We start from the raw sequence: 24,481 nt of genomic DNA on the forward strand, positions 1-24,481 counted from the left end.
GTGTTTCAAACTCACCTCTTAGTTTCTTTGCCTTCTGTGGGTTTTGGTCTATCATATGACAGTACTTTTATGTTAACATTTGTGGTTCATTATTTTTATGCACTCAAGCTTCATGATACTCCACCCTTTATGGTTTAATAGCCAGATTCCTATGATTCAACCAGGGTGGCAAGTTCAGATGCTGAACTTGTATTTAAGCCAGGTTTTTAATATAAAAAATAGAGCAGAGTATCACAGATGCTTATTTCAAATAGCTTTTATTCATACTAGGACAAGACTATAGCCAAATAATTATACAAAACACAAGACAAAGGGAATTTTTACAACTTGATTGAAGACTACTTCACACTAGTCCAGTGCCTATATATGTATATCCAACAAATTTTTGGAACACAGTATTACTTAAAATTACTCATTGGATACTTTCAGATACAAAAATGTATCGGGAATAATAACAACAATTCACATGTTCCTCTTAGCAATATTAATATTGACCTTTTATTGTAGAATGTTGCCCTTTTGGGTTGATCCCACTGACACCATACTCTTTAGAAACAGGTTTGGCATTGTATGTTTTTCTCAGCAGCTCTAGTTTAGTGAAGCTGGAAAGACAAACTATAGATAAACTTTTTAATGCACAGAGAACAACAGACTGTTTTCATTATAGAAACAGGTAGCAAACATCAATTTGAAATAAAAAGAGACATTTCAACTCTGCATCCCTATAGAAAGAGGCATTGGTGAGACCCATAGCATCAAGTTTGCTCTAAAAGTTTGAAGCATGATTGTACTAGGTGTTGCTTTTTGCTTTTCTATTGCATTATTTATTTTAACAGGTAGTTTAAAATTACTATAAATAGAGTAGCAAAGAGGGTTGGATGAAAAGAGTTTCCTCAGTCAGTCAGTCAGTCACACCTTATGATTACAGGACTTTATCAAAAGCCCATTAAAATATTCTGATATGTGTCAGTGTGCTTTTGCCCATATTTCTACTGAAGGCAGAAATGGCATTTCATATTAGAAATGCATCCAGACTGCTGAATTCAGATCTGAATCTGGAACTAATTTTTTCAAAGTTCAAGTATGTTTGATCCCGAAGTAGCTTGATCTCTGCTTTACAGATCTCATCTAACAGACACTGAAGGGTAGTTACCGATGGATTTTGAATCAGATATCATACAAGTCTGCTATTGCAGAGGTGCCCATAGCCACTGGATATTCAGAAATACCACTGGGAGTACTTTAAATTAGGGAAAAGTATTTGGAGATTTTAGTAAGGAATCACTTCTCACAGCTTTGGAGGAAAAGCCTGTTCTGGCTTTTAGGCAGCCCCCATCTCAAACAACATCTCTCCAGCAACTCTCCAGACTACTTAACTCCTGTTCCCACCAAGCCACTAAGTCTTGCAGCAGATCCAGCCAGCTTTATCAATGCAGACCACAATATCATTAGAACAAACCACTTGGACTATAACATCATTCACTAACTCTTCTTTCAATATCATGCCATCACCAGTCTACAGTGCCCCTCTTCTGGACAGACAGAGCAATCAATCCCTATGTGACTGAATGGATACTGGTTTGACATCAGTTCCACAAAGATATTAAAGCCTGTGGCAGAGCACCTGATCTTGCGAGATATTCCCTACCTGGCCACTGAGTAACTTTTCTTAAACACCAAACCTTTAAAAATCAACTCAAATGGGAAATTCTTGAAAGAGAAATTATCCACATACTGGATTGTTTTAAGTATGGGCTCAAGAGAGACTCTAGATTCTTATCCCATTACCTGGACTAACTTTTATAACCCCCATGTCCTTCAATGGGTTAACTGCTTTATTAAGCCCTTTTGTTCTCTTTGACCCACCTTTCCCTCTCTCAACAGTGCCCCTTTCCCTACTTTCAGTATTGTATTTATTCCTCTCTCTTTAGTACCCCTGCTCTCTACAAGTTGCATTCATAGTGTCTGACAAAGTAGTCTTTAGCCTATGAAAGCTCATGCTTCTCTAAACAAGTTAGTCTATAAGATGCCACCCTATCCTGCCTTCTGCCTCACTGAATATAGTGTCAGTCCTCTTGGATTTATGGTTAATGGGTCTCTGGACCCTACACACACAACATGTACTTCCAGTACTATACCTCTTGACCCACAGTTTAATGATTAAAATCCAAAAATGAAACCTGAGTACCTTCAAATGCAGAACAATCTATATATCACTACAAATTGTCCCAGAATGCTGAGCTACAGAACACATCACTATAAGGAGGGACTGGGTAGTATGTACAACGTATGCCATACTTACTGGAAAGCTCTTTTTGTATTTAGTTCTTTTTTTGTAATATATAACTTATTGGAGCCTAAAGCTGGTAGCAAGCTGCCATGGAACAAAATTCCTTTTTGGATCAAATGAAAATATTATATTGCTAGGACCAAAATGGATAATTTTTGAGGTTACAGAGGAATGTCAGTTCCAAAGTCACAATTTCTTTTTTTTTGACAATCAGCAGACAGGCAGCTAAATCTTACTAATAAAATACTGATTCCAGTTTGGATCTGTTACAAACTAAGCATTTAATTGCTGCTAGAAGTGACAGAGAGAGGCCATTTTCATTCCCACACAAAGTACAGAGACATCTGCCAGAACGGGCAGATTTTTTTGAAAACTAAAATTATAGTTAAAATGCAAAACAAAATGAATAAAATGAAAAACTAGGAGCTCAAGCCATAATTAGATAGCAACCCAGTTCCAAGTTTTGGATAAAAAGCAGGTAGCACAGGGTCTATTTAAGAGAAATTCTTTCCCAGCAGGTTTTCCTTATATACCCATTCACTTAGACTTCCATATGGAGTCTGCAAAAAACAAAAACAAAAAAACCCCAAAAACTTAGTGGTTCACAAGGCTCTATGGGTGACCTTTTAAAATAAAACAACTGTGTACTATTACAGATTTTTTGGAAAGGCCACTATAGCAAAAGCTTCCATGTCCCCTACAACGCTCATGTTAGAAAGTATCTCCCCTAAAGGCTTTTGTATCTTGGATAAGATGTATGATTACACCAGTTACATTTTAAGGTGCATTGTATCTAGTTATACCTATACATGATAGAAATTTGGGGTGGGGAGGGAGGGGGAGATGGTGAGGAGGAATTTTCTAAGGGGTAAAATGACAGTTATTGCCTAGGTGCCACTGGAAGTCAAAACGAAGTTAAATATCTTATTACCCTTATTGCCTCCTCCCTTTGGTTCCCTATTCCAGACAGATTGCCCTGACAGAGTCTTTCTGTCTGTCTACACAAACAAGTTAGCCTCCACATTCTTGGTCTCTACACTACCTCCGGCATTGGCTGCAGCAAAACCATTCTAATATTTCTTCTCCAGCTTCTGAAAGAGCCTGAACTCAGACAAGATATTATATAAAATATAAGATACTCTAGCCAGAGAGTAATTTTGCCACCTTGTTCAGTTAGCTGTTTTGCTGATTTTTTTTTTTTTTGCAATATAAAGAAAAAGTCATATTTGCTTACATAAGTGTTGTATATATATTCTCTATTTATTTTGTTAGCTTTCTGGGAGACAGGTTAGTGGATTTTTGGGATTCCTTGGCCTGGAGTTAGTTATTTCACTTTCACTGGAAGGAAAATTAGGGAGGTACATAATTCAGCAAAGGACTAATCCTGAAATCCTTACACTGGTAGAATTCCCATTAATTTTGATGACTTTCATAGAAATATTGCATGAGGAGGAATCAGAGAAGCATACCCCTAATAACAACACTTTATAGTATACTATAACAAATTAGTACACATGAAGTGCCTACATGTGCAGTCTGAAAATGAGCCACAGAATATACTGGGCTACAAGGAGCTGTGAAAGGTCACCATTCACCAATGGTTCTACACCGCTCCAGACAGAAGCATTTAATGGAGAAAGACAACCTTATGTGCATGCTCCCTGATAGCCTCTCTATATGTTTTTCAAAGCTGGAATTTCTAATCTGTATTTTCTACCAACCCTCCCATCTGAAGCAAGAATTTGCTGCCAACAGGAATGGCTGGCTGGGGATGAGTTGAGGAACCTGTGATTCTACCCCAAACCTGCTTATTATGTTTATGTTCATGTTCCATTGTGTAGCTATTTAAGCCCAGTTCTTCAAAATCAACCTGATATAAGTGTCTTAATTTTTTAATGGACAAATTGAGATACCTGAACCAGATTTGGAGAGGTTCAGATCACATCTAAGTCCAGCTGAAGTCCAAAGGAAGAATCAGCTGTTCCTCTGAAATAAGTTCCTACATGTCTGAACTTGGATATTGAGAAATTGTCTTAGCTGTAATCAAACGTTTGTAAGGATATGTGTGGGTTATTGACCACCAGCTAAAATCAGTGCTGCAATGAGAGAGATTCTAAGAGCAATCCACAGGGAGCTATTGTTGGAAATTAAAAAAAAAAATTGAGAAGAAAGCAGTTGCAACTGAACCTGCCCTCTCAAAAAAGCCCTGGTTAAGAGGAAGTACTGATATTCTCCCTACACCCTCAGTCACTTCCCAAAGAGTCCTGTTGCATCTTTTAATGATACAGTAAAAAAAATAACGGTACTCTGGACTTAAAATATAGGGCCCCCATCCATTGACTCAATGAGAATTTTGCTCTTGACTTCAGAGGCAACAAGAGCAGGCATGCAATCTCACGTGCAATTTCTCTGCCCATTTGTTTATCTAAATGACTCTAACTATATCCAACTGTTTACAGTCTCCTACAGGGATGTGTATCTGTGCAAATGCATGAAAGCGACTGACTTTATAATGTGAGTTATTCCAAATTCTCTTGGAGTAACCAAATCCAGTAACAGAAGACTGACTTAGATGATGCATAAGCGTTACCCCACCCCCCAAATACAGAATTAAATTAGTAAAGTTCAATAAGTTTTCAAATTTCAACTTGTACTCATTTTTATATAGGTTAGAAAAAGACACACCGATTTTGCATTAGTGAGATCATTTTTAAGCTCCCTAACTGTGTATCTAATTAAAATATTATAATACATTATTTCATACAATGAAAAACTTTTAAAATTACCCAACTGACAGCTGAAGTCCTTGGTTTCCTAGAAGCAATATTTCTTTGATTATGGCCAGAAAACTGCAGTAAGTGACAAGTAAAAATGCCATTGTGAGGTCCTGAGAAAGTACAGAATCAAAAATTATTTGCCTTCTTTATGCAAGTAGCCCCCTTGAAGTCAGTGGACCACATTAGCTTTGGCGTAATTCCACTGTGGGGAGCTACACCAGGAATGAATTTAGCCCGTTAGAAGTATTTGCATTAGCTGAGCAGACATGATTTGCTTCATAAAATGTGGGTAGAATTTTATTTTATTTTTTAAACAGACAGTCTATCTCCATTTAATAGAATCCTTTCAAAATAAAAGCCTACTTCATGGTATGGGAAATTACATTCCTTTTCAGATTTCCTATTTCAAAGACTGCCTCAAAGTTCTAAGCTGTACTAGGGAGTTTCTGCGTAAGTCATAAAAGTCTTTAAAATTAAAATGGTAATCATAAACAAACCCAAATGCATGAAAAATCTAGTCTGACTGCATAACAAAAGAGAATTATATAATTCTATTTGAGTGAAATCTTTCGTCTTTGATTTACAGGTTTGAGTCCCCTTATAACTAAAACCATATTGTTCCATATCTTTCATATCATGGCCTTCCCCAAAATCTTGTTTTAATTAAGGTTTCTTTCAGATTTCTGAATAAAAAGCATGACAGTCTTCACTTATGGCTTTAATATATCCCTTTGAGTTTGGAAAATATATATTAAAAAATGAACATCCTTGCTTTCAAAAGCTAGGCCAGCTATCAAATACTGTACTGCACATTAATGTAGGTAACACACCTCCCAGGGTTCATTACATGGGAAAAATGTAAACAAAAACCAACCAACCAACCAAAAAAATCCTGGCTATATCACAATTTGAGTTCATTTAAAGTACTCTAAAGAAATGTCTTTCTCCCCATTTCTTCCTCTGACAGTAAGGCAACATGTGTAATAGTTTAAGCATTCATTATCAGCTAAAGGCACAACTCCACCTTACATTTGGAACTATTACTTTAAATAGTTATAATGTCATTTTTCAAGAAAACCTTGTTACATTTGAAGGATCTAAAATAGAAATTGAACCCTTTGGAACATTTTTAGCAAGCCAAATCCTGTGGGTCTGTACAACAAAAAAGAAATTTGCATTCATATGATAACCTATAAAATATACTCCCAACATACTACCGTACCACTGCAGAAACACCTGAGCTTCAAATGAGCTGCACACAGATACTTGAGTGTTCTCTTCTTCAAGTCAGAATGCAGAAACATTTCAGAACAAACTAAAAACACATTTGAAAAGTCATCCATTTTTTCAGAGTCTTTGCTGCACATATGCTGAGAGCTACTGTCAACTACACAGAGTGCAGCAGTTTTTAAAAAGGCAGACAGTTGCTCACTTCAGAGGATCTTAACTGTGTTGCTGTTGATATAAAATAATACATTAAACAGGGGTATCTTTCTACAAAAAAAAGGATAAAATAAAGCACCACTAAGCTCAGTACTTTGGAGGTTTTAAAGTACAGGAAGGAATGCTTTCTTTGTAATGAAAATTCTCTCATCTTAAACATCTTTAATTGCTCCAAGCAAGGATTTAGTATAACTTTTTTTTTTTAATGGCACGGCATAGCCATAAATGCATTTTACTGATCCTTGAAAACAAATTATATTAATAATTTAACATATTGAGAAAAAAAGTACCCCCATAAAGGTGTTTCAGAAAGAATGATTCATGGAGATTGCCCAAAATTTTGCTGGCTGTTGCAATTCTTGTGGCTATCAATAATCTGGCATGTAGAATATTGTAACATTTTCTATTCCACAATTTATGTCAGTGAGCGGGTCACATAGCATATTAAAAGCATGCTCTAGGCTCCTTCTCCCAAGCCTGGTTTACTGTAACTTTAGAATTGTAGTGGTTACATTTAAGGAATCTTTGGGGCTCTTTTAAGTCCATCCAAAGAACAAGTGAAGCTGCTGTTCGGAGTTTTGTGCCCGGTGTTTATGTTCCATCTGATCTGTGCCACCCAAGCAGCAGACAAGACATGTCTGAGGGTGCTTTGGGGGGATACACAATGATGTCACACACAGGAAATATCAAGGAGGGCTTGGCACTTCACAAGGCTGGCTCTTCTTCCATGGGCTCGCCAGCAGCTCTGTAAAAATAAACAGGCAATCAGAATACGGCACAAGAGTACACAATGACATTGTAGATTTTCATGCATAATCAAAGCTGATTTTTCAACTCTCTCTGATGTTTATTTGTGTTATTCAGTTATCCATAAATAGAGTTTCTTTCCTAGGAAGTATAAACAAATGTCAAGTGGAAAAACATTTAAATCCAAGCAATCACTGCAAATGTTCCTGTTTATATTAAAATATGTCTGAATATTGTATAACTTTAGGTTCAGAAATGTACACGTTTTGTGTCAGCAGACTCAAATAATTTAATGAAAAATTTAGCTGTGATACTTTTATTTTACAAGCATCTGCAACTTTATATATATCTTTTCAATCAGGACCATACTATTCAAACCAAATAGCTGGTACTTAGCTAAATTTCTTCTAAGACTACCATACCAGTCCACTGATTTTTGTTTCCGTGCTCTCATAGCTACATTGGCTGCCTGCCTGCCTGCCTGCAATGTCTGAGCACTAATTCTGAATTTGATTAGCAGATCACTGCCATAAAGAAGGTATCCATTAATAATGCATAATCAGATTATACAGAGATCCTTTATTAGAAATCATCTGGGAGATATTCAACTTAGGCAACTGGACTGTTAAAGATGTACGGTGAGCAAATAAAATGGAACAGACAGACACTTGATGTAAGCTGCCATAACTCAAAAACAACTAACAGTACATACCGGTCAAGCATCTGCCCATTTGTCAGTCAGCCTCTAATAATTATAGATAGGGGTTCTCAAAGGGTGTCCCATTTCTCCTAAGAGAAGCCTTTTGTCCTGGGATCCTACCAATCCTTCAGGCCTATTTTTCTACTTTTAGGTACCCATGAAGCACCCAAGATAGAATGCATCAACAATGCTGTGTACTCTTTAAACCAACTGCAGTTCATTCAAGTTAATTGCCATTCATTCCAAGGACAAACTTGTTCCAGCAGCAATGCAGCTTGGAAGGTCTATGCATGTAAAGGGCCGTGCCGCTCATCTTTTGTCCACAGTTTTGACTCAGATCAATCAGGACTACCTCAAAGGAGACATCTGTTTATAACCCAAGATTACACAGAAAAACACATTGTAAAAAAGTTTAAGAATTTGGAAATAACCATTTTCCCCCTAAGATATTATTTGAAAGACAAAACCAAGTCTGTACCCTCATTTTTAAAAATCATTTCAAGTTGTATTGAAAATGAGAAAGCAAAATGAAAGCAAAAAAAAAAGAAAAGAAAAGAAAAAGAAAAGAGAAAAAAAGAAATAGACATGCGCCCGTGAATCTTACTTAATGTTTGGATTCAATAAAACTTCTGCCAGGAAGCACTGACACATGCAAGCCCTAGAAAATTAATTAATAAAGGCTTGCATAGTTCTTGCATGGCTTCTTCAGCAAGGAAGCTAGAAAACTTTCAACAGAATCTGGATTTTATTTCATTCAACTCCAATGAAAATGCAGCAGTGTATCTTTAAAGAATTGTATGCATGTTATTAGTCTATAACTTTGAGCTAGTCTCTCCATTCTACTAAAAAAAAAGTGAGTGAGATGCTGATATTTGAAAAGATGTCTTGTAACCACTACTCTCTTTGAGTTTTATTAAACCATAAAACATGACTCCCTACCATTGTCCCACATGGAGGAGGGCTTTGTACACATCATAACCGTAACTGCTGCTTATGAGAATGAAGAGGCAACAGGTTTTTTGAAAACTCTTGGAATGATGCACTGCCCATCATGTACAGTGGTGTGTACATGTGTTGAAAGGGGTGGCAGGAGCAGGGTGAGGTCAAACTGGTTGCATGAATCCCCAGGCAGATGGAAAGATCTTTGCCAGACACAGAATGGGGGTACAGTTGAAATGAAGTAGAGGCTACTAAAACTTATCGGAAAATGAAAACAAATGTTTAAGGAAATGTTCTTTTTTTAAAAAAAACTTTTCACTTGCGTTTCTAAAAGTTTCAGATCCTTTGCAACCTGGAAAAGAGTCCAGTCACTTGGTGAAGGCAACAGCACCATGGCTCATTACTCACTGTGGTGCACTGATTCCCAATGGCAGAACATAAATGTACAGCTTACTCCATGGGAAACATGCATTCATCACAAGAACTTAAAATGAGTCGCGATTATATAGACAGCACATAAACTAGGGCAGAGAGAAAATATATCAAACTTGCAATGTATAGAAACAAATGACCTTATGATGGTAGCTTTGGGTGTGACAGCAGACTACCGATATACATACAAGCTTTTCATAGCACAGGCCCCCAGGAATGCAGTTATGTTGGTGTATACACGGCATTAACAGGAGAACGTAGTAGCTTCCACCTGTCTAGTACCTGCAGCTATTAATGAAGGAACCACTGAACAGAAGCTTTGCATAAGACCTATCACAGGACTCTTATTTGTCTAACCTGCACTCTGCCCACTAATCTATATCTTCAGAGGATGTTTCTAAATATTTTCATCTTCAATGGCTGCCATTTTTTAGGATAAGCCACCTACCAAATAAATGTGCCTGTCTTTCCCTCAAACATAAATTTATACCCCCAACAGATCTGGATGAATATTATAAGATTCTGTACCAGTGACAGGTCACAGATCCATTACCTTTCCACTCTTCAGATATTGTAAAGGAGAAATTACTCTCTTTTTTATGTTCATATACAGTACTGAAAGATCACACAGTAACAGTCATGCTATTTTTGTGTATAGGAAAGTTATTAGAGAAATGAGTTTTTAGAGGTTCCTAATAAGTCTGCTGCAGGGGTTTTCAACCAGGGGTATTCGGGATGGCCTCACGGGGTACTTGGCGGTGGGCGCCACCACACCACTGGCACCTCCACCGCCACTGTCGCCGATCCTTGGGGGACCTCCTTCCCCCCGTTCATTGACTGGCTGCTGCCCCCCATCCCCATTCATCAACTGGCTGCCGGGGGGACTTCTTCCTTCTTGACCAGCTCCTGGGGGTACACTGACCCAAAAATGTTGAAAACCTCTGTTCTACTGATTTTTATGAACCAAATCTTTTTTCTTTTATATGTAAGAAGACCACTGACTTCAGTATATTTGCAAGGAACAAACAGAGAGAACACAGACATGTACACATTTAATACAACTTCATATGTGAAAGAGATGTCCATAAAAAAATTGAAAATACATGTGTTTCATAAGGATATTATCCTGCATCTTTGATCACTTCATCTGCTCTCTCTGCTCACTAATCTGTCTTTCCTTTGACTTATTCTCACATCATTATATCATAAAACAGAACATAGAAATTACTATACTGGCTCAGACTTGAAATTCAATTCAACCTCCAGCCATGATTAGTGCTAGATACTTCAGAAGGTGAAAAAGCCTATAGAAGACAAATGTGGGATATCTCTCTCCCACAAAAAGGCCCATCCTCACCTCTAAGAGAGACTGGCTGAACTCATGAAGAATAAGGTTTAATATCCTTTTCAAATGTTTGTGTTCTCATTAATGATAACTTTGGATATTCTTGATATCTATATAAATATCTAGCTCCTTTCAGAATTGTGTGAAGGTCTTGACCTCAATAACTTCCTGTCCATAATTTAAGTATGTGTTATGTAAAAAAGTACTTCCTTTTGAATTCCCCACCTTTTAATTTATTGAATGTTCCATTGTTCTTTCATTATGACATGGAGAACTGGTGATCCTGATTTACCTTCTCTAGACCAGTGGTTCTCAACCTTTTTAGACTCAAGGGACCCCTTGAAAAATGCCAGCTCTTAGCTGTCTCTCTTTTTTAGTTGACTACAGAAAAATAATAGATCATTTCTCCTGTTATAAAGAACTCAGAAAGATCACAACAGGTTAGCGTGTTTCTGACACAATTGAATCCAATTTGTAATTTCTGGGTGCATCTTATGAGTCATATGTAGGTATTTGCATACTTAAGACAGCTAATGTTGTGTAGCACCCTTAAAAAGATCTTGTGGAACACTAGTCACTGCTCACTTCATTATTTCACATTTTTATCATGTCCCTTCTCACTTATCTCCCTACCAAAATTTACCTTTCAGTCGTTTCATTTGGGTTTTCCATCTCCTAATCAGTTTAGTTGCTCATAGCTGAAGCTACCTCTCATTCTCCAATACCATTTTTTGAAACAGTGACCAATAGCACCATTAATGAAGGCATATTCTTTCTATTCCTTGTACTTCCTATGATCTTACTAGCTTGCCAGCCGAACAGAGGTCTTAATTTATTCACAGTGACTATATTTCTTTCTTGAGCTGATTCATCTAACTTAGGTGTATGAAGTGAAAGGGCAGTTTTAACTGAATGTGATACTGTGCATTTATGAACACTGGACTCCATTTGTCATCGTGCTGTCCATTCACCTTTTTTGTTTAAGTCTCTGAAATCCCTTACAGTCCTCCCTGATAGTGACTCTCCTAAAACTCTTCATCTGCAAATTTTGGTACCTCTTTCCTCACTTCATATTCTAAATCACCGATAAAAATATTCAACAACGCTGGATCCATTTTCAAAGCATGAAAACCCTTGCAAATTATTTTTTACCAAGATGAAAATCAGCCATTTAATTCTACCATTTTTTTCCTATCATTTAGCCAGTTTTTAGTCCATTACAGTATTTGCTTTCTCACCCTATGGCTACTCAATTTCCTTAGTGGATTCCTGTACAGGACTTTGCCAAGAGCTTAACAAGACACAATTTTCCTTTGCAGAACCTATGCTGGCTAGACACTAGATCTTCCTCAACTTTTCACCATTCCCATGGTCCACTGCAAACAGCTACCATTTCTAAACAAAAGAATGAGCCTGCAAGAAAAAAAGCCCCTTCTTTCTGCTCCTAAATCTGGAACCCTTCTCCCTCCTTACCTGTCTCCTAAAAAAAAAAAAAAAAAAAAAAATTCCCAGAATGGATACAATTTAATTCAGTGTTATTTATAGTTTTTCTACATACAAAAATGTCACAGTAACAAAATCCAATATTTGTAGTCAAACAGTGCTAGACATAAAATTCCTGTGACTTCAGTGGAGCCAAGATTTACCCAGAATTATTCTTAAGAAGCTGCAGCTTTTACAGTTCACATTAAGTACATCTCACATGTCTCTTTCACTGTTTTCAGTCTTGTCCTCCCATGCCTTTCCCAATCCTTCGAAGAATTAAGCATATGCTTAACTTTAAATATGTGATTAGTTTCACTGAAGTGAGTGGAACACTCAAACACTTCGATATTCAGAAGATAATGAAAAAAGCAGAAATATTGATAGGATAAAGGGGAGAAAAATGATAAGTCTCATTGAAGTGAGTGGACCACTCTTAAGCACATAAATAAGGCTTTGTAAGATAAGGGTCTTAGTTACTCATTATGTGTTTTATCATATCTCACTTAGCCTGCAAGTTCCTAGGGGCAAGGATCTCTTACGAGGGTTTTTTTGGTCCATCATCATCTACCGTCACGTGTCACTTTGACTTTATAAGAACAATTTAAAACATTATACAATGAAAAACATAATTTCTCTTGGTATTTTTTAAAAAAAGATTTCTTTTAGATTTTGAGTGGGTAGATGAGACAAAAATCTTACTAGAGCTACCAGTGAATCAATCATATATGACAAAAAAAGATGTGTTTATTAATCCACCAGTGGCTCTAAATAGCATCTAAGAGGATATTTGAAGTATGCAAAACTGACATTTCTTTATTTTCATACCACTATTCTGTGGTAGTTGTAGGAAAACATTGTTGATTTTTCATAGCAACCAGTGAACAGGCACTTATTTCGTGTACAATTTAAAACAGCTTATTTCTATTTTTTTAAGTCCACTTTTAAGAATATCTGAGAAAATTTATATCACTTAAAACATAAATGTTTATTTTGATTTATAAACTGGAATTGAAGATATTTCTTGGATCTACATCCTATCACTGAGATTTAAAACAAAAATGCAAAGTATGTTTCCAAGCAACAGAGAACTGCCAAGTGCTTAAACAGAAATGCATACCAAGGGACATGTGTGGTGTGGCTGTTTTGTGTCATGCTTTCTGGAGAATCTGCCCCCTAATCTAGCTCAGCTGTCTCAAGAATAATCACTACAGTATAAAGGTGAGCCTTCAATAATGCAGAACTGGTGTGTAAACTCTTATCCTTACTGCTGAAATAGCAATGGAAAAGGAAATACTTCAACCTCCTCCTCCCCAACCCATCTCCCCCAGCCAGTCCTAGTCTGCAGTTTCAGACCTGTAAGGAAGTTTGCTGCTGGCGTATATTAGGAATATTAAGAGCTTCTCTAACTTGCCACAGGTAAAGCAAACCTACACAGAGATGGTGCCAGGAAGGGGAGCACAAGCATAAGCTTTCTCTTTGCACTAACACACACCAGGACCAGCACTCTATGAAAATCAGCTAAATCCTAGGATCCAATTCTTTCTCTGAAATAGAAATATCATAAATGTTAGGTCAAAAGTTGGAAGAGCAATACCTAAAAATCACTTTAGTTCTTAGATATCACTTAGGTAAAATTTATATCTAGTTTATGAAATTTTCTTAAATATTACTCCTAAGATCTATGGTGGCTTCCTGCAAAATATTAAGCACAACCAAGCTTTTTGTGCTTGTTCGTTTTTTAAAAAGTAATACATGGGAACTCTACAAAGCACTCTACTGGATTTTTCCAAACAAGATTTTTGAAACAGCTATCTGGCCAAACAAAGTTCTAATCAGTTAAACACGTATTTTATTTAGGTAATATGTAGTTATCAACACAATGTGTAGTAGATAAACATGCTTTTTGGGATATGCTTATTTGTTTGCTTCTGTATTAAAATCTCTGTTGGCATCAATCATATTTTGCCTTTTATCCTATCAATTAGTTCTCCTTTTTCCATTACCTTCTGAATATTAAAGTGCACAGAGTTACATATTAGCAAAATAGAACAAGAGAACACCAAGAAAATTGCCTTTTCCCCCCTAAAATTCACTGGCAAATCTGATTGAATCATTGGTTAACTTTGTGTTGTATCATTTACCAAAAAACAGAGAGAAAGACAAATTCTTAGAGTGTGTCAGCCAAGAGCATTTTATCCTTTATTCATCAGTGGTAAATGAGTCAGATATGAGTTGGCCAGAAAAAGAGCTGCTTTACCCAAAATCTGAATTTAAAATGAGTCATCTCACGCCAAACACCAATATATCCTCCAAAATAACTGGCAGGCGCTTCCTTCAAAAAGATTCATGTTGTTGCTCTCTTCTTCTGGAAAGCCTGATCTTTCACAACTGAGGTCAACAGGACCTTTACCATCAACCCAGTGAAGCAGCCCAGGTGCTGGCAGTAAGGATTACGTTGATTTTAAGAAACCGGGCTATCCTCTGGGATTGTTCTGAGAGACTGAAAAAGCATTTGACATGATTCAGTTGGCTCTGGGGCCTACCTAACTTACAGAAGCATCTCCTGGATGTCTAACAGGTACTACATGCTCTGACCCTGACCTCGGCCCAACTCTGCTACCCTTCTCACATGTCCTAAACTAGGGCTTGCAAACTGCCCTAATGTATGCCAGCAACCAACAATCATAAGGTTCTGTCATTGTAAACTAGAAGTGGCATGTGTAGATGTCCATTTCTTCACCATCAGAAAAACACCCTTGCTAGTCCAACAGCAAAGTTAAAAGACTATACGGGAGGGATCCTCTGAAGCAGCCATACATTACATTCATCAGCGTGTGAAGTGAAACAACTGTTATGCCGAAAAAAACCTTTCAGGGTTCCTTTACACCATTCTAGCTCTTTAAGTGGACAAACTGTTTAATGGACTTAAACTGGTGTAAAACTCAAGTAATGCACTGATGATCCCAGCCCCATATTCATCATAATACACTAGAATTTCATTTGGTACTGAGTTCATTCAGTTCTCCTTGGGAAGCTTCCAGATTTGGACCCTAAAAGCAGATTTTGAGAATAAACTATCTTTGTTGTTCATTGTTAACATTGTTCTGAAGAAAGCTCCTTTTATTCACAGATTCACAGAAGTTTAGGGCTGGAAGGGACCTCATAAGATCATCTGACAGGAAGAAAACTAAAAGCATGATGACCCAAAGCTGAAAACCCTAACTCCCTGGTCTAATGAGATATGACCAAACTTGTCCGTGTCACATATGACATTGCTTGTTTTGGGTGACTGTGTGGGTTTTGAATGTGGTAACAGAATTAGCAATGCATGCATGTGAAGGTTTGACTGTTCTGGTAAAAAACCTCTATAGCACCACAAAATATATTTCAAGTGAAGCCATTTTTCCATAGAACAATTTATCACAACATATTCATCCTTGTAACAGTCCAGAACTGATGAAGTGTAATGTATCTGGCAGCCGCATGAATTCCACTTGTCTGCATATCAGTACATCCGTTTTTCTCCTACTCCCTTCAGCTGTGCTCTAAATTTATTCTTTGTCAAGAATGGATGGAAAGTGCAGCAGGTTATCAATAGGTAACATATTTACATAACTATAAGCAAAAACATTGTTAGAAGTGCTGCTTTTGCTTAAATAGTTGTTGAATTAATTACTATTCAATTGCTATGGGTGCTTATACATGTGCAGCGAAGCCACTCCAATGCTCTGTAATTACAGCACATTGGAGCAGACTCGGTTAATTGAGTCTGCTGAATCGTGGAAATCACCGCACTCCAGCAGACTCCAGCCTCCTGTGTATCAGTGTCCACACACTGAAAAATGGCAGCAGGGGGCACTTTAACTAAAACTCACTTGACAAGCTCTAGTTAAAGTGCCCCCACCACCATTTTTCAGTACAGGGACACTGATAGGTGAGACACTCTAGGCGCTTTAATTACAGCGTCTCTGAGACCCACTGTAATTAAAACACCCCCCTCTCCACTCCCAGAGCACATGTATAAGTATCCTATGATTTTAGGTTAGGAAAGGCTCATAACATAAATGCAATTACTAGTGATTATAAACTATGTAATTTTATGTGTAGAATTATTTGTATTTTATTTCAGACAGCATAAACTTAGCTTTATTTAAGTAAGATGAGTTACCAAGCCCTAATTTATAGTGCCCTCATGTTCTAGACTTAGAAAAGCTATCTGAATTTTACATCCTTGGCTAATGAAGGAATCTAATAATTTTGTCTAACACATTTGGATGGAATTTAAAGGCAGCTGCAGGGAGGCTTGGTTACACTCATCTCAAATCAGTCTGACTGAGGGAATAGAAATTGAAATAGACTCTAACCACCTATTAGCAGGCCTCATTAATTTTTGAGGTAGACCTCACTTGATTCTTAATAACGCTTATCTCCCACCATTTGCATCAAGGTCCAATGCAATCTTGAAATGGGAATAGTTATATAATGCTTTTGAGACGATCCAAAATTAATTTATTTCCAGAATTAAGAATAGCAGATTGTGTTAATGCTTGAATTGATGGCACCAACATGCATGATAATGAAGATGTCATAAATGAAAGACAGGGAATCCCCTCTAGCAACTTTATGTAATAAGAAATTAAATGAAGGAGGGTGATGCCTCATGAAATTCAGTCCAGAAAGAATATCTGAAAGTTTAATGGATGAACTAATTAAAGATGTACCTGGGACATTCACATTTGTTACAGCTAAGTGAGTAACAGTGATTGATTATATATTAATAGAACCACATACATGGTATAAGTATTGAAAATTTTGAATTATGAAGTTGTGCATTTGAAATGTTACCACATGTAAAAAGTGACCACTTCCTCTCTAAAAATTCCATTAGAATGTTATGGAAAGTCTTCCCCAAAACTATACAACTAGCCCCCAAATTAGAAGAAGTCAATAAAAAGAGAACTTGATGAAATAATGAGTTAGAAGAGAAATGTGTTGCTCTATTCAAAGATACTTTCTCAGGCCACTTATCACATATTCATAAAGTACAAGAACCCCAAGATGCAATTTCTCAATATGTTTAACAGTTGGAAAATACAAAAGAGAGTGTTTTGATTGGGGATAGGCAGTGTAGGTGGCAAAAAACATTATTTTATAAGGACCACTCCAAAGCTTAAGATAACTTAATAGATGCCTTGGAGAAAAAGTCCAAAAGTGACTGTGCCTGCTTCCAACAGATTAAGAAGATTAAAATCTACCATAAAAAATTATAAACAGAAATGAAAAACAATATCAAATGAGGCTATGGAAGGAACTGGTAGCTGCAGGGGAAAATAATGATAACTGATATTTTTGGCAAATTATAGCCATAGGGACAAAAAAAAATAGCTGAATTCCTCATATATATATTCCTGAGAATACATTTATTTTAGTTTTTAAAAATGAGTTTAACAAGTTACTCTCAGATGGTGAAGAAAACAGTGGCTTCTTGCTGAAGGAATTTTTATCTGTTAAGCTACAAACAGATCATTATCTCACCTCTGAATCTCAAGTAAGAACATATATATCCTTATTGAGAAAACTAAAGGCCCCCTGGCCTTGATTTTCTTCCTCCAAAAATCTTCAAGGAATTCATTGACTAGTAGTAAATGACTTTGACTACAATTTTTAATATAATTATTTTAGAAGGCATTGGAAAGAAAATATAATAGTCCCAAATTTTAGGGTGCATTACAGGATTGCTTATAGCCTTGTCCAATGGCTTCCTAACCAAGACATGGGTATAATAAGGATGTTTGCTTGCTCATTTACTTCTTAAATTTATTCTTGAATGATCTAAAACAGGTGTTAAGAAGGAATTGATTCCACATACCCACAATACTGAATTACCCTATTTCTGTCTTGCTTTATGCAGATGATGTATTAGTAATGTCATAGTGGCTGCATCTACTTGAGACACTGTCTGCACAGTCATTTAGTACTCTTTACAAACAAGTACTAAATGACTGTCCAATAACCAGAGTTACTGTGCAGTAGCATTCCCCAATAGCTTTAGGTGATGCTGACTGTTCAGTAGCTCATTACTACTGTACAGTAGCATCACGTCATGCTTCAAGCCACGTGATACTACTGTGCAGTAGTAACAAGCTCCTGTGAAGTCAGCATCTCATGTAGATGCAGCCAATGTATAACAATTTGGAGCCTGTCTTATACTTCTTAATTGTATTTACATTACTTGCACAAAGAATCAGAGCCCAAATCAAATACAATTCCCCTGCTTTGTTATATTGTCCACTGGTTCGTTTTATCTTTTTATATAATCATATACTGTGCTTTAATTTTATGTAAGCTGGTAGAATGCATAGTCGTATTATATGTCTTGAGCAAAAATGATAAATTGTATCAATAGTATTTTATGACAAAACTTTACAAATTGTTATAGCTACGCACACGCACACACACATATATTAGGGCTGTGTGAAGCTTTGGTTGATGATTCGATTCAGAGAAGATCCAGCCGGATTCGGTGTCTGACTGTCAAGATCCAAATCAAATCAGGAAACAAATAAAAAGGTCTGAATTGATTCAAAGCCTCCAAATCAATTTGGAAAAGATTCTGAGAAAGGTTCGGAGATTCGGGCAGTCCTCGCTTGCCACCACAGGAAACTGGGCCCATACTCTCTGTGCAGGTAAGTAGGGCATGGGGGGGGGGGCTGAAGGGGAGGAAAGGGTTCATGGGGTTCCCAAGCCATGCCCCATCCCCTGCCTGCTTTCCCATTACCCCTGAGTGCCCTTCGATCCCCACCCGCTCTCCCAGCCTCGTCAATGGCTGTCCCACCTGGCCCCAGCATCCCGGCACCTTAAAAAAAAAAATTAAATGCCCCACCCCAGCAGCCATCAGGGTGTCTGGGGGCTCATGGTAGAGCACTCCCCATACAGTGCAGGGCAGTGGAGGACAACAGGGATCACCCCTCCTCACCACAACCCGGCAGGAGCCGGTGAGTGCAGAGCTTTTTTTTTTTTTTTTGCTTTTTTTTTTTTTTTTAAAGTGCCAGGACATTGGGGGCAGGTGGGTCAGCCATTGACGGGGCTGGGAGAGCGGGCAGGGGCTGGGGCCTGTTTGATTCAGAGCTTCAGCCAATTCAGCAGTGGTGGAATTTCTGAATCAGATTTGGCTGAATTGATCCAGGACAGTGATTTGACTCACCAAATTGAATCACTGTTCCTGGAATCCGAATCCTAGGCACTCTGCACAGGCCTAATAATATATATACATATATCTATCTATCTATATATATTCATTCATTTTATTGTATTTAAGCAAAAGCTGTAAATAAACTACTACTATACAGTTTAATTTAAATATCTGAATTCATGTTTTGTCATGTGTTAATTAACATTTCAGTGCTAAAAAAAATCAGCTGTCCATTACTGACAGAAAAATAAGATCCTTCCTATGCATTAAAGTATGTGCTTGTAATAATAATAAAGACAATAATAATTTTAATAGAGTCCAGTCATAATCAGCAAAGCAATTATGTAAATATTGCAAATTTATTAACTAGATGTGTGCCCTCTGTGTCTTGGTTGTGCATCAGTTTACTTTAATGCCAAACTCAAGTTTTTACATTGTGAGAAATAATGTAGCTACCAAAGATTCTATGGCCACATCCACACATGCAGGGGTGTGCACTTGTACTGCCACAAGTAGTAGCAGCACAAATTTGTGCCAGTAATTTGAGACTCTGTGCATGTGCCTGAACATGCTCTTTGTCACGCAATAAATTGTGCTGCTTTTGGTAAACTTCCCTTGCTCCTTTTCATTCTTCAGCCAGGGGGGAGCTGGAGGCATATATAAACTGGTGGCCTGGTGATCAGCCCAGGGCTACTTGCCCCCAGAAGCTTCTCAGGCCCAGCCAGTTGGTGTCTGGGGACACTAGCCCCCTGTACCAGCCAGACTGCAGCAGCAGCCCTGACCTAGAGTGTCCCCTGCACCCTGTACCCAGTGCAGAAGTCTGGCAGTGGGACTGCCACCTTGTTGAGACCTGCTGCCACCTGCTACAGTATCTGCCTCCTCGGACCTGTAGCCCCATGGCTATGCACCTGCCAGACCTGGACAGGAACCACACAGCCACCTGGGCTGTGGTATGGACACTCCACCAGGACCATCTGAACCTCTGGGCCAGCTGCCAGTCAGTTGTGGCTGCACAGTAACACCACTGCATCCAGGGAGCCCAGTCCAGGGCCAAAGTGAGCTGTCTAGATCAGGCCTGCAAGTACCAGCTGCTTCTGCTGGGGAGAATGAAAGTCATCCTGCTGGCCCCTGGTGCTTCCCTCTTCCCCATGACTGCCAGACTAGACCCAACCAAAGTAGAGTACAGTGATGAAGATCCTGTACATTGCCCCCTGCATCCATGACTACATCTGGGCCTGGGACATCAGTAAACACTGGTGGAAGCACATAGTCCTCCCCTCCTGGGACAATGGATACTGGATGTAGACATTCAGAATGTCAAGGGGAGCATTTATATTGAGCAACAGGACACCATGATATGCCTGGCCCTCTCCCCAGAGAAGTGTGTGACCATAGCCATCCTGAGGCTGGCCCTAGCCCCCACAACCAGGTGAGTTATCCCTTTTGTAGCGTCTGGAAGGTGGACCTCCAGAGAGAGAGAGTGGGGCCCCTGGACATACCCTGACTGGTCAATGCTGGGGCCAGGACCAGAAGGGTCAAAGCATCAGGGGCCCACCACGAGGCATGCCCAAGAGCTGAGGACCTGGGGTTCCGACTGGCCTGGAGGTGGGCCAGGGCTAGTAGCCAGAGGCCCTGGGGGGACCACACGTGTAAGGGGGAAGCAGTTCAGGGATCTATACTGCCTAGGATGAAGGAATCCAGGCGGCGTTCAATTAGTAGGATTCTGGGGCCCATTGTGGGACCAGTGATATGGATAACATCTGGATGCTTCTGCGAGGCCTGGGCTGTGGTGTTGGGGAGCAACATTGCTGCAGATAGCGTCCCCTGGCATTGGGGCAAGAAATTAGGCTAGATATTAGGAGGCGCTACTTCACGGTCAGGGCGGCTAAGATCTGGAACCAACTTCCAAGAGAAGTAGTGCAGGCTCCTACCCTGGGGGTGTTTAAGAGGAGGTTAGATGCACATCTTGCTGGGGTTGTTTGACCTCAGTACTCTTTCCTGCCATGGCAGGGGGTCGGACTAGATAATTTACTCAGGTTCCTTCTGACCCTAGAAACTATGAAATGGGCAGCCTCCTGCTTTATTAAGATCAATTAAATAATCAACAACAAGGCTTGGTGGGTGAGAACATGGGCGGTTAGCCCAGAAACAAGTGGGCTCGTCACAGTGAGATCAGCCTGGAGAAGGCCCCTGTTACAAGGAGTCTCACTGTGTAACATGGTACATACAGCAGGACCAGCAGCAGAGCCAGCCAGAAACACTGTTGCAGGCTAGGACTACCCCCTCCAATGGTGGTATGTGGGAGCTAGGGTGCATGAAGGCATCAGTGCCCATCTGCAGGCCCACCTCCCTGAGAAGAGCACTGGCTTGCTTACCACCTGTGCCAGGTGGCCTGTTCAGGGGCCTCCATCCCTGCTCACTGCTAGGACTGCAACCAAATAGGCAGTGTGACTGTTGTAAAAACAAAATCAACTTTATTCCCCTACCCATCTCCCCAAAACTTCCCCAACACCAACAGCTCCACATGGCAATAATACCCACACAAGACTCTCAAGGTCTGCCCCTCCCTTCCCACCATGTGTTTGGGCAGCCTCCTGCCCAAAGGGCCCCCTTTGCCCATGGTCTTCTGGATAGATCCTCCTGCGGGCATGTGTCACAGCTGTCTCAGCCTGCAGTGCCCAGCTTTTCCCCCTACTAAAATAAATACATCATTCCATGATCCCTGGGCCCTCAGCCACCAGCTCCAGTGGGTGTAGAGCTATGGCCCAATGGGCACATGGCCCTAGCAACACCACTGCCTCTCCCCTGCCCCCATGGGTGGGACCAGTTGCATCCAGATAGGAATGCTGAAAAGGGGGGGAGGCTGTCCTGTCCTGCTGGGAATGGGGCCCCTGTAAAGGGGGTGAGGTGGGAGGGAGGTGACAGAAACAGGCTTGGGGTACATGTAGGGCCCTCAGTTTGGGTGAGGGGGAGCCAGAGCTGAAGCCAGGCCTGCCCTCAAATGGGCTGGGTGGTGCTGCTGTTGCAGGCCTGGAGGAGGGCCCTCCCTCTGGGGACTCTGACCAGGTTGTAGGGCTGGTTGCTGCAGGCTCCGTTTCCCCCCATGGAGGTGAAGGAGTAGTGAGGGGTTACATAGCTACAGGGCCAATGATTCTGGCCAGCTCCTCATAGTGGGGCATGGTGCATCACCTCACCCCTAAGCACTGGTTGGCATTGTGCACAAAATGAAATTCCCTGCATAATACCTTGCCTTCACTCCTGCACTGCTGCTATATTTTGGCATGTCCCTACTTGGACATCTGTGCAGCAATCACCCAGTAAATATGCTTGTTCGAGTTCCTCTGAGCAAACTGCTGCAGTATAGCCTTCTGGCCCCAAATGGCTAGGTCAGTAACCTCTTATGGCCACCAGCTGTGTCCCTGGTGCCTGGTCTAGGCAGACTCCTATGACTGAGTCCCCCCATCTGCCTCACCATGATCACTCATGCTGCCCACAGCTGACTCCAGTGCCTCCTGTTCAGTGGTACCTACAGCTATAGCCTGGGTGGCCCTCACACAGAGGTCCTGGGCACAAGCAACTGTTACAGAGGGCATGAGAGGGCACATGCCCCGCCCCGCGATTGGCCCCCAAAAGTGCTGAGGGGCCCATTGATGCACCCCGACTCGGCACCACTCAGGACAGGGCCAGGCACGGAGCGGATCCCTGCTGGACCAATTGTATGGCTGGGGACAGAGCTCTGCTACTCTACCCAGCCCTGCTCACCCTGACAGCACTCTGAAGCCTGAAGCATGACGGAGTGCTCCGGCCAACCAGAGTTGCCCCACCTCCCTCTTCCACACATCCCCTCCCTCCCCCTCCCTACCTGTAAAGAGTTTGCTCTGATTCCCCGGCAGAGGTGCTGTTCCTGCTGCTGGGAGAAAGGTAAGCCTGGGGCTCTTGTGGTGGGGAGGAGGGTGGCCCAGGGGGGTGGCCCAGGGAGCAGCAGGGGGGTAGTGCTGTGCTGTGCCCCCACCCAGCAGCCTGGCTGCCTCTGTGGGGCCAGAACAGGCCTTAGATGTGCTGCAGGCTCAGCAGCAGACAGCTGCTAGCCCTGCCATGCTTCTGGTTGCTCCCATGCAGTGTGCTGGAGCAGCAAGGGCACAATAGGCCAGTAGGGAGGCCTGGCCAGCACCCAGAGTATCACCCTGGAGAACCAGGGCTCTGTTTGTGCCAGTCTATGCTATTTTGGTATGCTTGGCACTGCTTTTTTTGCGCCACTTTTTTTTTTTTTGCTACCAGTAGCAAATTTTGCCCCCGTGCTCCAAATTAGCAGTGCACCAAATATTTTAACGTTTAACATGTGCAGTTTGTGAGCCATAAGCTGCAGGTGTTTGCATGTGTCAATGTGGCCTATATGTTTCCTGATAGGTTTTGTAGTACCCCACCATGTACATCACCTGTAAAACTTTCACCTCATTTTTTTTTAAATGTCAGTGCATGATAGAACCTTACCATTCAACCCGAAATGCAGCAACTGCCAGTGCTTTCACATAATTCATGGATTCATTGGCTACATTCCCATTACTCCTTTTCCCTCCCACATCTTTTCCTATCCTCTGTGCTGCTGTAGAGAAAGATGTCATAGAGCTCAGCTCCCCAGACCCTGGGAACTGATGCCTTTTCCCCACTACAGTGAAGTCAGAATGGAAGCACTGCATTTCAGACCTTCCTCTACAGAAGAAATTTAAGAAAATTGTCCATAATGGGACAATAGATAACTCCACAGTGTAATTTTTTATGGAGTGACTTTGGCTCCAGTAATTGTTTAATTATTTAATTAATGTCCAAATGTGTCCTGTGAAATAAATATGAAACATCAGCTGATAAGGAAAATCTGTATTTACCTTATGTGATGATATATCTTTATTGTGGCACATATTGGGCATGATTAATCAACTGTGTTACTTCAGTTTTACCCTGAAATTAATTAGTAGTATAAAACTGGAGTAGCACCATGGTGGTTTCAGACTATCATGACTAAATCTATATAGAAATAATTTTTAAAAATTGGGGTACATTTAAATCTAAAACAAGTGCTCTCAGAAAGAGATGGCAATCATGTATACTTAATCAATCAAGATTTTTTTCTTTT

At 40.1% G+C, this 24,481-nt stretch overlaps 1 protein-coding gene across 1 annotated transcript in view; it reads right to left on the reverse strand.

Annotated features, from left to right (window-relative positions):
* Positions 1-240: 240 nt before the first annotated feature.
* Positions 241-24,481, reverse strand: part of LOC149864807 (histone deacetylase 9-like) — a 181,533-nt gene continuing 157,292 nt past the window's right edge. The window contains exon 11 of the mRNA XM_090046830.1: positions 241-7,255. Within this exon, the coding sequence (XP_089902956.1) occupies positions 7,216-7,255 (40 nt within the window). The 3' untranslated portion in view covers positions 241-7,215. The remainder of the gene's footprint in view (positions 7,256-24,481) is intronic.

This window comes from Crocodylus siamensis, chromosome 5, assembly GCF_052110815.1.
Source record: "Crocodylus siamensis isolate JL-2025a chromosome 5, ASM5211081v1, whole genome shotgun sequence".
NCBI classification, from domain to species: Eukaryota; Metazoa; Chordata; order Crocodylia; family Crocodylidae; genus Crocodylus; species Crocodylus siamensis.